This window comes from Lissotriton helveticus, chromosome 12 (assembly GCF_964261635.1).
Source record: "Lissotriton helveticus chromosome 12, aLisHel1.1, whole genome shotgun sequence".
NCBI lineage: Eukaryota > Metazoa > Chordata > Amphibia > Caudata > Salamandridae > Lissotriton > Lissotriton helveticus.
This window is the reverse complement of record NC_136073.1, coordinates 280,071,096-280,086,635: the sequence shown is the minus strand read 5'-3', so window position 1 is coordinate 280,086,635 and position 15,540 is coordinate 280,071,096. Positions and strand designations below refer to the sequence as shown.

Sequence of the window (15,540 nt, the reverse complement as noted above, 5' to 3'; positions counted from 1 at the left end):
TGTCTGTGGCCAAAGAACACACGGAAATGCTGCGGGTAAAGTTTTTAGAATTTTAGTATAAACTGGTTAAAAAAGCAGTGTGTGCGCGTCCATTTCCGAAAAGGCAAGCAATGCATTAATATTCACAGCAGTTCTTCAATCAATGACACGTTAATTTTAATAGCTGCGTATCTAACTGGAGTCTTTATACGTAATTCATCACTGATGTGAATGTATTTGTATGGCATGTTTGAAATGGAAAATCCAATAAAAAAGGTTTATAAAAAAAAACCGGAAGTCTTTATACACCGTGTACGTTTTATTCCGGTATATTTCCAAGCCGAGAGGACATGCGAATAAAATGTATTTCGACTTGGACTGTAGGGATGCAGAACCTTTCATTTGCATTTTCTCGTGACTGGTCTAATACTGTTTAAGGAAAATAGACAGTGAAAAACCATAAGTGGCATTCGAACGACGATACTTTGAAAACACTCGTATTTTTTCTTTATGGCCGATCGTGGTTTGCTTATTGTGTATTCTTATCTATCCTATACGCCATCATTCTAATGCGGAATTTTATTTTTAAGACTGCATATGTAATGCAGTAGTGCAAAAGCTCAGCTTTTTAACTTTGATTGGGTGAACTCATACAGTTGAGTATTTTTTATTCTATGAAAAAATGGGCTTATGCTTTAGTGCAGTTTTTTAATGTTATATTAGAAGTGAGGGATGCCTCTCACACACACACACAGCCACACGGGTATTGTACATAAACGACGACCTTCTAATCTGAACGCTACTCACAAGCACACACTGCACAGAAACTACTACAATTTACATATAATTTTACGAATATAAAGTTGTTCTGCAGCGATCATTAGAATTAGTGTATTACGACTTCCAAAAAATCTAACCAACTGAGGTTTAACTTGATTAACATCAAACACCAAAAATCTAATAACACCTTACAACAAAAGTGCAATTTTAATGGTACTGAAAGTGCAAAGCCGCCCTGTGGAGATCGGCTTTTCTGACCACAGCATCAGTGGCTGGCTGCCTGTGCTGGTTTCTCACAAGTTTCAAACTGGTCGAGTTTTAAAGTTAATTTTATGGGACCGATGCGGCTCTCAAACCCCCCCCATGTTTTAAAGTAAGTCGCCCCCGCCCCACTGCAGACCCTCGGGAGAGTCGTTCAGTACTCCTAAATATACACCCTGGAGATACTTATCTCCTGTTCCTGTTCCCTCCCCTTTCCCGCCGTCCGTGTCCTCTCCCGCCCCCCTCCCGTCGTCCGTGTCCTCTCCCGCCCCCCTCCCGTCGTCCGTGTCCTCTCCCGCCCCCCTCCCGCCGTCCGTGTCCTCTCCCGTCCCCCTCCCGTCGTCCGTGTTCTCTCCCGCCCCCCTCCCGTTCGTGCAACTCGAGTCAGCTGTGCCCATCAGCGAAAACAGGCAAGAGAGAGACTCTGAAGGGTACACGCCCTCACTGCTCTCCCCTCTGCTCAGGAGAAGGCGCCGCTTCTGGATTGGCGAAGAGGGGTTGCTGTTGTCACCAGCCACTAAACGGAAGGCGCCAACGCGGACCCTGTCCCAGGAGGGGACAGCAGATGAGGCGCGGTCGGACCCAAGTCGGCAGTCAGGTAAGTTTTCTTTTTTTTTTAAACTTTTCTTTTTAATGCCCCCGGCCTCTCATTCCAGCGCTTCCCCACCAAATCCCCCCCAACCCCTCCGCAGCCATTGTGCTGGATGTTGGGTGCGGACACAAGCAGACGACTGGCCCGGGGTGCTCACACTTCTGGGATGCCCTCCAGAGTCTCCCCCGCAGCACCGCAGGTCCGATCACTCGGGAGCCGCCGGGCCTCACAAGGTCGACCGGGGCACTCCCGCTATCCGCTTTGTCGTCTTATTTTTGGCCAGATAGTTTCATTCGCGAGAGAACCTAGTTTCTGCAAGGGTATCACTTATTTATACAGTTTCTAATACTACTTATTATATGCTCCACATGGCAGCTTCAAGGCGCTTTGATATAGCTCAAAAATCGGCATACAGGCAGAGTCGCTACGACATTAGACACAGTGCACAGCCGAAACCACACAATGCCAGTCTAATGCACAGTTGTCTGGGACACTGCAAGGCTTTCACGGTGGGTTTGTGCTTGCTCGTCCAACGTGGGCTTCAGTGCGCTTTGTAATTGCTATTGGTTGTTGAAGAGGTGGGTTGATAATTCTTAATTTTGTCATCACAGAGTGAGTTTTAGCAAATTCAGATATAGATGTTCATTAATTATAGACTGGTTCCAGCGAATGTACTATGTATTCTAAACACAATCAAGTTACATTTAACTTTACGCTTACGTACACAGCTCAATGGGTGAAATTGACGGGGGTTCTAAAGGTCGATCCTTAGCACAAAAATGACCTCATAGTTTTGATGAGTTGATAATTCGGGTGATATGTGATCATGTGCCTAAATGACTAAAATAACAGGTGTAGTCCAGGATAAATGGATTCTAAAGCCAGCATCCCCGCTTGATCAACAGTGTGATCCTCGGCAAATTTTTTGCCGCCCTTTGCTTCACTTTCTCTGTATAAAAACGGTATAATATTGCGGAGCCAGGGTGCGCCTAGAGCTCAGACCTTTCTAAAAGTGCGCTGGCTCATCATGTGCTCTGTTTTTTGTGCCTTTACAACCTGCTCCCTCTCAAAACCGTGCACATGTTCACAATTCTGTAACATGGCTTCTTTCAAAGAAAATAAGGCACACCCAGAGACACTAGAGCCCTGCTCGATTCAGAGCACATCTCTCTCGCATGCTTTATTTTCCCGTCAGCTACCCATCACAGCACTTAGAAACTAGCGATCTCGCGGTCGGCACTATACTAGTATACCTGACACACGCAGTTGTGTTTTGCAGGGCTGGACAATGAGCCGGGTTGAGAAGCACGTGTTCTACTATCTGCACCCACTCTGTTTCTGCTGCTCTGGTGTCATTTATTTCTTGCAATGTAAAACGTGGCTCGTAATAATACCCCGCCTGTGGGACCAGCTCACAGAAAGAGTGGTGCACACCGGGCTTTTCAAAGTCACTAAACAATCCGTGTACCTCTTCTGTAGTAATCTATACAACCCGTGTGCCTATAGTGATCCGAGAACCAAGGCATCCGTTAACCTCAACACCTTACTTCTGCGTTAACGTAGAAAAAGCACTTCTTCTTAGATATGCATGTATTGTAATACAACACTTACTAAAGTTCTGGATCTGTTACGCCCCTCTCCTCTGTGACCACACACCACTTTCAAAGTGTTTTGTATATCTCAGACTCGTGCTCTTTACCTGCACAGAAGGAGCCCTCCCCTCCCACTGCTGGGCGCGCCTCGGCACAGGGGCACTTGTCACTTAAGCTGCACTCCTTCGCTCTATCCCAGACTTGCGTGCGTCTGTGTGTGTGTGGGGCTCTGTGTGTGTGTGTGTGTGTGTGGGGCTCTGTGTGTGTGTGTGTGTGTGTGTGGGGCTCTGTGTGTGTGTGTGTGGGGCTCTGTGTGTGTGGGGGGGGGGCCAAGGGAGACCATGACCCTGTCCACCTGACAATCTCACAGGTCCACAAAAAGTTGCTTGTGCTTGCTGTCCTTCCCCCCTCGTTGCTTGTGCTTGCTGTCCTGCCCCCCGTTGCTTGTGCTCGCTGTCCTGCCCCCCCTTGCTGTCCTCCCCCCTCGTTGCTTGTGCTTGCTCCCCTGCCCCCCGTTGCTTGTGCTCGCTGTCCTGCCCCCCTTGCTGTCCTGCTGTTGCTTGTGCTTGCTCCCCTGCCCACCGTTGCTCGTGCTTGCTGTCCTCCCCCCTCAGTGCTTGTTCCCCTGTCCCCTGTTGCTTGTGCTCGCTGTCCTGCCCCCCTTGCTGTCCTGCCGTTGCTTGTGCTTGCTCCCCAGCCCCCCCGTTGCTCGTGCTTGCGGCCCCCCCCTCCTCATTGCTTGTGCTTGCTGTCCTGCCCCCTCGTTGCTTGTGCTTGCTCTCCTGCCCTGCTATTGGCATTATAAATGACAATGCCATTTATTTATGTTTTTTAAAAAAAAACATAAATAAAAATAATGTCATGAGCAAAGCCAATAGCTCTAACTTTTGCAAAGGCGAAACCATTGCATTGTAAATGCTTGTTCTAAACTGCGAAGGGTACCACATTGACATTGTTGCTGCATGTTGACCCCTTTCTTTTTTAACACATCTAATTATTTGCACGTACACTTTCTTCTTTTTTACCCTCAGTGTACCCACTACCCCGCACACCCACATGCACCATCCGGCAGTCTTTTAAAAGATCTCCGATAAAGTGACCCCTTCGGGGGGCCCGTAGGGAATTGCAGCGCCGGCCCTACGAGGAGCAACTGCCCAATGATGAAGCATGACACTCCTTGGGGTGTGTGAGGGCATTAGAGGACAAAGATTGTCTTTTCACCTTTTGTGGGCTCTCTTTACCTAAGGCTTTCCTTTCTTTATTCATTTTTCCTTTTTTATTAAATACATGGGTGACTATTTGCACCTTAGAGTATGGGTGACTTTTTGCACCCTGCGGTAGGAACAGTGTCCTTTTTTGTGATTAAAATTTGATGTTTTAGGAGCATGGACACTGGACCTTCATTAGCTCCTAGGTCCCCCCTTCTTTTTGTGTGTGTGATTAATACACATTGCCTTGCAACGCAAAAAAAGTCTCAATGTGATCAGTTGGCCATCGCTGCTGACATGAGTCTGTAATCTGTCAATTACCACCTCCAAGGTCAGTCTGAAGTTGTAAATTCCAGTCATTTAGTCACGGCCTGGGCAGGCTAAAGACAATTAAAGTGCGAGCTCACATTAATGAGGACATTCACCCGGTTACACAACAGCGCTGCTGAGTTGCTTTCCACCTGCGAGAAGCTGCTGAGAAAGAACTAGAAACATTGTTGAAGCATGACATCATTGAGCACTCCACTGGCCCTACAGCATGGGTGTTGCGCATAGTGGTGGTTCCAATAAAGGACAGTGAGGGTATAGGCCAACAAAGCAATCAAAAGAGAAAGAAATCCTGGTCCACACATAGCGGACATGATCATGCAATTGAACTGTGCCAAAGTTTTCTACCATCTTGACCTGAACAAGGGATATCACCAACTCTATTTGGAAGAGAATTGCAGGTAAATCACAACTTTTTCGGCTTGTTCAGATACAAAAGGTTGAGCTTAGGAGAGCAGTCAGCTGCAGAAATATTTCAGGATGTTATACGTCAAATAATTCAACCTGTCATAAATGCTTTTAAATCCAGGGGCGGCTCCTCCGCTATGGCTGAGAAGCGTTGCCCCACTGCTTTCTCGCAATGCGAGAAGCCAAAACATAAAATGGCAAGAACTTTTAGTTATTACCATTTTATGTTTGCTTTGCAGGCGGGTGGGCGGGTCTGATCTGATCTGATCTCTGAGAGGGCAGGGGAGGAGTGATTTGCCTACTCCTGATTGCGCAAAGATTGTTTGGTCGGCCCTCGCAGGCTGCCCAAACTAGTCATGTGCACTTTGCCCTTCTACATGCAGGCTGCATTGCAGTCTGCATGGAGAACATGCACACCCCTCTAGCCCCTGGCTGAGCGCAGCGTTACGGCGCTCCAGACCAATCACAATGCTGCATGCAGCGTTGCGATTGTCTTAGGGGAGGGAGCCTGGCTGCCTGCTTCCTGTTCCTGTCAGAGGCAGGAGAGCAGGAGCAGTGAAGACGTGGGACTCAGCGGAAAGGTAGGTTTTTAATTATTACTATTTTTTTTAAATAATGATCCCCCCCTCCCCTGTGTGACCCCTGCTCCCTACGTAAACCCCCTCCTCATGTGACCCCCCCCCCCGCCCTCCACGCGCCACGGCGCTCCAGACCAATCACAATGCTGCATGCAGCGTTGTGATTATCTTAGGGGAGGGAGCCTGGCTGCCTGCTTTCTGTTCCTGTCAGAGGCAGGAGAGCAGGAGCAGTGAAGACGTGGGACCTAGCGGAAATGTAGGTTTTACTATTTTTTTAAATTATGATCCTCCCCTACCCTTGTGACCCCCCTCCCTGCTCGACCCTCCCTCCTCCCTGCTCGCCTCCCCCTTCCTGCGTAAAACCCCCACCCGCGAGCCATGCTGCCCACTTTTGTTTAATTACAGTGATGACATACTGGTATTTGGAGCAACAAGCAAGGAGCACGACAAGGGTCTAACACAAGTGTGCAAATTACTTGCTCTTGCATGTTTCACTCTGAAAGCAGCAAATCGTGGTTTTCACAAGACCAAACTCAAATTCTTTGGACACCTATTTTCTGATGGCAGAATGACTCCTGACCCGGATAAAGTGAAAGCACTGTCAGCTACTTGCTTCTCACAAGATGTCACCATGCTGTGATCCCTTCTAGGTATGGCCATTTATTTCTCAAGGTACAGAGGTGATTTTGCTACTGTATGTGCTCCACTGAGAGTGTTGACAAAACGAGATGTCCTGTTCCAATGGTCTGTTTATTGAGATCAAAGTTTCAAAAGAATAAACATGCAATTCAGAATGCAACCAAGATGACCTACTTTGACCCCAGACTACATACTGAGATCACAGTGGATGAGAACCCGGTGGGACTGGGGGCAATCCTTTGTCAACATAACGGTCATCCGAATGTTCAGAGACACATTGTGGCCTATGCAAGTCGGAGCCTGTCTGACACAGAATGTGCCTATTCTCAGCCAGAGAAGGTGAGTCTGGTTGCAGTGTGGGCCTGTTAACATTATTGTGTGTTTCTATACAGAAAACTTTTCACTATCATAAGAGACCACCAAGCGTTGTTCATTATCTTTGGAAATCTGAAAGCAAGATTACCCTCTCGCATTGAGAGGTGGGCTCTGTGACTGTAAGGGTAAATCCCAGAACCCTTTTGATTACTTTTCATGAGTACCACTACCTCGTCTCAGTTCGATATCCAAGACAGCTGAGGAGTGCATCAACTTCATTGTGAAGTTCAGTATGCCAACTTACATTTCGAACAGATTACTGATCTACAGAACATGCATATTCTCAAAGACATCATTCTGGCTCAATCCTAGAAAAGGAGTGTTCGACCACTTGCTGAGTATGTCGAATTACAAAAATTCAAGAAAGTACAGGATGAACTGTCTGTGATCAAAGAAGGTGTTGTATTGAGAGCCTCAAGAATTGGGGTATGGGAAAGCCTAAGACAACAGGTCACTGAACCAGTCCATGAAGGCCATCATGGTATTGTAGCTACCATAAGAGCCCTAAGAGACAGAGTGTGGTTCCCTGACTTAAGACAAGCGAGTTGAGAGGGAACTCAGAGTGTCATCTTACCAATTGCCATCCCCCCAAAGTGACTCAGCATCCACTGATCATGTCTGACTTTTCTACAAAGGCTTGGGAAAATACAGCAGCTTATTTCTTTGGGCCTCTAGGAAACGGACATCATCTAATGTAGTCATTGATGGATATTCACTTTTACCTTAGATAGAGGAGTTATCATCAACAACCCATGACAAGGTCATTAAGAGGTTGGACAACATCTTTGCAGCGTGGGGTATCCCCGTCATTCTCAAATCTCACAAATCTCTTCAACAGCGAAGAGTTCATTGTCAGAATGAATATCAAGCATCAAAAGAGTACACCTATGTGGCCCCAAGCACATGGTGTCGTGGAACGATTTATAGGTACCCTCAAAAGGGTTATTCACCCAGCATCCATGGAGGGGATTGGATTAAAGCAAGCCCTGTGCTAAGCTCTCTGTGATTATTGTTTAACTCCTCAATCAACAACACCCGCCACCTTGCTATTTGGGAGAGCCATCGGAACCAAACTGCCACAATTAACAGCAGAGCAATCCCTGACTGCTGACCAGGTTCACGTTACTGACACTTCTCGAATGTGCAAGATGAAGACTTACACCATTCTGCATCAGAGAGTCTACACACAATCTTCAATGAAGGTGACCTAGTCCTGGCCAGGCAGAAGGGAAAGTGGAAAATGGTCTGTTTGATGTCGATCCTCTGAGGGTGGTGACATGCAAAGGACACATGGTGACTGCACACCATCCCAGACAGTCCATCATATGGAACTAGTCACATTTCAAACACCTACCCCAGTGATTGTCAGCTCCTACACCTACCCAGGAGGCCATCCCAATCAAGCATCAGAACCTAGTATTTATTTTAGGTTTTCTTAGTTACAAAAAAGGAGATATTATGTTGTACTTCACCTATCTAGAGCTTAACATATGTAGAATGTTCAGTAATGATGTTTCATAGCTGTGTCTCTCGTAAGGAACATTTCACTTGTGTCATTTGGAGCATCTCCTGAAAGAGCACAACAGCAGGGGCTTCGTCTATATACAGCTTACAAAATAAACAGCTTTGATACTTACCTGAGGTCCTGCTTATTATGGCACAACACATTTCCTACATTAAAGTGTTACAGAAACATTCAAGTCAGCCATATCGTCGATGTCCACTGGGCTGGATCATCCCACTTTCCCCTCCACTTTGCAGCGTAAATTATGGTCATTAATGAGAAGTAGCCTCTGTTTCTGATCAACGGACAAGGTAATGCTTGAACCAAGACCAAATATTGTTAGGCAGTGATGCTTCGAGTAGCAAGTCTTCATGAAGTTCCATTTTTCCATCCAGCAGTAGGTTTGTTCTGCCTGCCACTGTTTAGTAGTAAGAAAGCGTCAGCACCCACAACGTTTAGCTTCTAACCGCTTGGCAGCAGGAGTGCAAGACCGGTGAACTTGGGCCCGGGTGAGGTTTGTGTTGAACCCAGTCCAGAAGTACCACAACTAGAGATATCAACAGACCAAACTCAATTATTTACTGAAGGGTGCAAACTGTTTGCTGTCATTAGGGTAAACTGTGCCCTTCTCTTCACATCGCTTGCAGCCCAAGTCCATTCTCAGCTGCTATATGTGCAGTTTGAGCAGAGTATAATATATTCTGTCGATCTATAATGAATCAGGCACAACCTGCTACTTAGTAACAGCTTGCACCAGTATTCCCTGGTTTCCTTCGTGAGGGGCACATCAAGAGCGCATGCTTGGTTTTCCAGTATGGGATGGTTCTAAGTTGCGTGGGGATTTATGCTTTATAGTACATTGCAAGGGGCCAAAAGTAGCAGGCAGTTCGGCAACAGATGCTAACATTAATCTGCACTGATCCTAAATCTGCTAAATGAAAAAAAATTCTAGTTGTGTAAGTGCCGCACGTATTTTCTGCGAGTCCAGTGAGATGCAATGTCCCCCTTCCCCAAGTGCAGATTTTAAAATTGTGTAAATGTGATACTGATTTTTGTTCGCTCATCATGGATAAGAGCGTGTGTGATAAGTGTGTGATGATAAGGGGGCCTGGGGTGTGTATTATAATGCATTTTACATTTTGCTTTTAAGCTTGTCCAGGCAGAAACATGTTGTATTAATTTCATTTCGCTTGACTAAACGGGATAGACCAAAGAGTGTTCACAAGAGGGGTAGGACTAGCTATGTTTTTTCCACAGCAATATGAACCATGTTATGCTGTGGCATTACCCAGTAGTAGGCGAAGTGTGCCTGAGCACAATGAGAATATAGCTCCATGCTGAGGACTGTAAACCCCCCACCCCCTCCCCCTCCGCCGATGTGTACGACCATGTAAGGATTTCCCATATACCATGCAATTCTGAGTGTTTTATGTGCCCAAACAAGTTAATGAGCAGAGCTATGAGAGTTTGGAAAAAATTTTCATGAAGTATAATAGGAAAGTTTAGAAAGCAGCACAGGAATTTTGGTAACATTAACATTTTCATCAATCCCATCCTGCCAGCCATTGACAGTGGCAGTTTCAGGCATTTGTCTATCTGTTCCTCAGATTGACTATCTGCACAACCATAATTAAGCTGGAATATTTCCTCTATCTCCAGACTCCACCAGATTCCCAGGTATTTAACGGGTTCTGTGTACCATTCAGGTGATAATCTAGGTCCACTGGATGGGAGCCAGCAGTAAGTGGAAAGGTAGCAGATGTATCCCAATTAATGAAGAGGCCTGACATTATTCCAAACCTTGCGAATTTCCGAAGTATGGGGTTAAAGTTTACCTGGGGTTCCCTGATGCAGACACTGATGTCAGCATAGAGCAATATCAGCAGGGGGCAGTCGTGGAAATGCAGTGCATAATGTGTGTGTTGTGACCTAAGCTTGGCGGCTAGTGGTTTGAGCGCTATCAGGTATGAATGGTCAGCAATGTAGAAAAGCAAGAACTCAGTTGAAATGTCAGTCGGGAGAAAAGGCTTTGATAAAAAGGAGCTCACCTTTTAATAGGCTATTAATAAAAGGGACCCCAAACTAGAAACTTTGTTCTAGAAAAATAAGAAACGGTCACCATGTAGCCTATTGCTCAATTTAACAATGAGTCCTTCTCCAGCCTGGATACTGCAAGTTCAAGGATGCGGACAATGAAGCAGGCAATAGGGATAGACTTCTCATGTTGTACAGGTCAACAAAGAAGGTTTTCTGGAAGAGAACAATCTAAGAGAGAGGCTCAAGGCCTTCAAGTAACACTGCGGAGATTGGTGAGTTGTGGGGGCATGGACCTAACCACATTCAAGCATGTTTGCACATGGATCTACTTGGCCATTCTGACCTAGACAAATTATTTACTCTATTGACACAAGCCTGCCAGCCCTAATGAGATAGTAAGAGACATTAAGCCGACCTGGTTCATCTCTGTACTGATGTCTACACAGTGTGGATATAGCACAGCAGGAATCAAATAGCAAGACACTATGTGCATCACCTTAAACTAACATTTGTTATCTGCGATCCTTGCAGGATTTAATGCCTGAGGCATGCACCAAAAACAACTGCACTCATGGGTCATGGAATGCTTATTTGGACTGCGTATGCTGCCTTTAGAGACAACGCACTCATGACTTTACCCCTAAAGACTTGAATGTCACCTGCATAGAACATATGCAACATTTTCAGTATCCAGTCTGATGTCCAAAAGAGGAATCTGCTCAAAGAAGTATCTGTTATTTGTCATGGAAAAGTTCTGAAAAGGCCTTTTAATATTGAAATCTACAGAATTTTGAAAACATAAGTTGCTAGAGTACTGATATGTAAATTGTCCTTTTTCATGAAACAAATACCTTTGGCTAAATTCATTTAGTTCATTTTGTTCATGAGAACCTTTGTGAATCACAAACAATACCCATTAAACTAAACACTGAGCCACCAACACATCTTGTGACAGAGATTTGCATCTTTTTGAACAGGTAACATGGTCAGGATGATTGATTCCATCCATTCGAAGGTCAGGTATCTTCAAACATCTTGCAAATTAAACCCAGAAGAACTGATACATCATTGATGTTTGGAAAATTCTTGAGAATTATTAGTTCAGATAAGGTTTTCTTAAATTTGTTTTTGCATGAACTTGGCATGATTCAATGACAACTTTCGGTACATCATACACATAACGGAAGGTAAAAACATAACAACAGAAAGGTATGGCAGCAAATGTAGTAGAACCTCACCTTGTAATAAAGGCAGAGTATAATCATCAGGGGCGTAAAATATTGAAGCAGATTTATCTGTGGAAAACATACGTATTTTTAGACCATTTGCAATAATCCATAATATGAAGGTTCAATTATTCATTGAGATTATGCGGCATTCAGTGAAGTACAGATAAATATTGGATACATTATTGAAACAAGTAGGATACCCTGGAAAAAGTAAGCCATTTCTGATCATTATTTCAGGAATGAAGGAGGGCTGGACTGGTCCATCTGAACAATGTGCCTGTCCTCCTAGACATACACTACAATGCAGGGTGCCTTCGCCACAGTTACTGACAAAGATCTACAGTATTAGGCAACATAAACATGGCCGTTCTCCTAAATGCCCTCGCACAGGTCTTACCAGCTACATGTCCTAATGCATTTCAGTTACATGAGCAGTTAGCAAAACCTGACAAAGTTATGACCTCACTGATGACCTCCGATCAGGATACCTCTCACTTTCCAGTGCCAGAATTTAAACTAGATCTGGCGTTCTATTGTGAAAAATAACAAGATTGACGACAGCCCCAATCAAATATCTCTTCTTCAACCCCACCACCCACACCCTCGCCTTTCAAGCTTACGCTCAATATTATCCAAGACCCAAATTACTGGGCTACTTTTAAAAAACTACTGTTCAAACTGGGCTCTTTTTTGATTAACCATGACACCTTTCAAGAGTGTTCAACACCGTTTGCCTCCCCTTCTGTAGGTGAAAGCACAGAACAGTCCATCTATTTCCAGAACATTATGGCTTAGATGCATGTCACAGATGCTGGTCATTGGCAGTAAGCCAAAGACTCCTGCATTATAGAATTACAATGAAAGCTGGCTGGGTTTTGACACTAATTCGGAGCATTTTATCCCACAGATAAGAAATGCAGTTTAGTATTTCAATACATTTCAATCAAATCTAGGTATCTACTGCTGATCAAGAAAGTCAAGGAGCCAGAGTTACGTTTATTTCATTCGTTATTATCTTTTATTTCTCTCTTTGAATACTGTAATCACACTACAAGGCAGACAAAATGGAATACCGCAGCCTTAGTTCTGAGGTTTCATTTCATAATGCGTGTTAAACATCTAAAAATAATTTTAAAAAACAGTTGCACCATCAAAGATGGCCAATGCTTTATAGTTAAACTTCTAATCTCTAACACTTATTCTCTTTGCTGCTTACCTAAAGAAACATTAAACTCTCTACAAAAACAAAAAACAGTGTTTTGCCTTTTCTTGTTTTTGCTCTTTCCTTGTGCTCAGTGTTTAGAAGGGTAAACTGATTTTACCACAAACCATATTTTATAAAAACTCTCATTACTCTATGTACACTTTAGTACGCTGTTGAGTTCTCCAGATACCTTCTAAAATATTATGCAAACATGCAACCCAGAGAACGAAGAGATCCCTTATGATAAAGGGGTGTTATTTAACGCTTCCGAGTATCTGCATCCACTCTCCTCTATACAGGCAGATTCACTTCTACTTTACCTTCATTTCTCTCCCTATTACCATTATATCTTCAGAGGCCCAATAAAAGGTAGAAAGGAGTAGAAACCAAAAAATATTCCAATCAAGCTGCATTCCTCCCACCTTAGAAGTCATTAGGGAGCTCTTACGGTCTTTGATGTTACTCCCCCATCTACTATGAGTACCTCCTAGGTCCTCCTTCATTTAACTCCAACAACAAGGTCCACTCCACAACCTTGTGGCTCAGATCAAAAGCAATGTAAACAATGCGGTCTGTTCCACAGAGTCCCTCTCCTCTGAAGAAGCAATGTTGTCATCCCACATTGGTTTGCTCCTTCTCAGAACACGTCACTTCCACACTATTCCTTATTACAGACAGCTCGGAGGAGGGTGTAAGCAGCCACAGCATATTAACCTTTGTCTGGCAAAAAAGTCATACAATGGCTGGAACTACCATTTAAGATCGAGCAATATTCATTTTTTGGTGACCTAAATCTTTCGGTTAGTTCCCTTGTAAAAACAAACTGCTCGATTCAGCAAACACAACCATTGTTTCTATCACACTTAGACAAAACAAATACAAGGGCCCCAATGGACAGAAACATATGGGCATAATACCATATTGTTCAACCTCCTCCTTCAGGAGCAAAGGCTGTTCAAAGCCCTTTCTGCAAAATGTTGCACTCTGTCAGGCTCAAATATTAACGAAGTAGGAATCCAAATACTACTACTTGCAAAAACTAGCAAATGATGCACGGGGTCTTTTGTGCATAAACCCCATGGTCGTTTATGCATTAGCCAGCTACCTACTATCTGTAAACATGCACCTGCAAAAAGCAGGCTTCATAACCCTCGAGTTGCATTCTGTGTTTGCACATCATTTCATCGGTTTCGACTGAGCCTGATCATATGATGACACTCCCCCTTCAACATACAGTAATTGAATAACTATAAAAAACATGTTTACATTTGAAAAAACAGCTTTCTCTATATCATCCGGATGTCAGCCCAATGAGGAAAGCAAACAAATGGTTAGAGATGGAGGACAGATGCTGCTGTAACTGGGCTTACACTGTCATCTAGTAAAATACTTACCCTCTGTGGTGTGTAAAGGCGAACAGCTTTCAGGAGAAATCCCCACACTTCAACACTGCACAGGCCAAAGGACGCAAAGACACACACGTGTGATGTCCAGATATATTTCATCCTGAAACAACAATGACATTGGGAATTCTGAGAAATATTGAACATTTCTTTAAATCAGTACCAATTTTCAAAGCTCTGTTAAAATGGATGCAGAAACTGTGGACAACAGCAGGCGATGCTGGACTAGGTGGTCTATTCGGAATGAAGCACCTCCAATGGGCAAAGTAAAATCGCATGAAAAATGCAGACGGCCTTGCGTGTCGAGTGGATGTCGAAACAAGAGAAAACAGCAGTTGCACACGGGAAACACAATGGACACTAATCAGAATATGTTTCAAGTCTTCATGGGCAGAATTATGACTATACAAAGAAGAGAATAAAACAATTTGTCTTGATTCACCAAAGCACATGTCAGCGTAAAGGAAAGTTTTCGTACTGTCTTGCTCCAGTCTAAACCTATATCTGTAGATCCAGTAGACTGCTGGAAATGATCACAATGTAGTGGTGAGGTAGTGTGAAATTGTTACAATTATTCTTTTCTTCACATGGAAAATAATTTAAACAATGCTGCTCCGCTACATAGCTAGCTGAGTATCTTCAACTAGAGGGTTAACAAATCATACAATGTAAATCAGTCCTTAAATATAGAATTGTAAAATGTAAACATTTGAAGGTTACTGTAGTATATTTCTGACATTTATAGGGCAATTCAAGTAAAAAAACAAAACATTTTAAATATTTTAATTTTAAATGTTATTAATTTAATTTCCCCTCATTTTTAGCGTTCTCCACATATCCTTAAAAATGTGCAGAAAAAGTATATATTTTCTGCAGTTGTACATGTCATCTGTGTAGGCAAAACTCTGCAGATGTTTATAAAAGTGGACCCACATTTTTGGACCCTTTGACACTGCCAGCACATTTATATGCTTACAATAGGCTGTGGTTCTCCTAGGTGGGCTGAACCTTTGCATGTGGTATTGTGAGGTTTGTGACACTAGCACGAAAGAGCTGGCCACGTTTTTCATCTTTTACAATCATGAACCCTTCGGTGTTTTGAATTTTTCCATGTTCTGATCAACCACCTTACCCAGCATAAAACAGTAGTGGCGTTTTGTTTAACCACTTTGACCATGCATTGCCCTATTCCTCTCATACTCCTTTTCAGCATTCATACGAGAATCTTTTTCTTCAATATTGTGGAATGTCAATATTTTTCGAGTTGTCTTTTTTAACCCGTTAAAGGGGTGTGCCACAAAACATATGAGATTCAATTAAGTAGGCACAGCACTTGGGGCAAGAAAAAAATATGGAAAAGTATAAAATAAATATACACATGAATTTAAGCAAAAAATTAATTCCTAACAAGAATACCACAGCAA

General features: G+C 43.7%; 1 protein-coding gene across 4 annotated transcripts in view; it reads right to left on the bottom strand.

The window, feature by feature from the left end:
- Positions 1-15,540, bottom strand: part of DPY19L3 (dpy-19 like C-mannosyltransferase 3) — a 517,935-nt gene that overhangs the window by 112,292 nt on the left and 390,103 nt on the right. For all 4 annotated transcript variants that reach the window (XM_078671604.1, XM_078671603.1, XM_078671605.1 and 1 more), the window contains 2 exons: positions 14,108-14,219; positions 11,519-11,575 (listed from right to left, as the gene is read on the bottom strand). In XM_078671604.1, the coding sequence (XP_078527730.1) occupies positions 11,519-11,575; positions 14,108-14,219 (169 nt within the window). The remainder of the gene's footprint in view (positions 1-11,518; positions 11,576-14,107; positions 14,220-15,540) is intronic.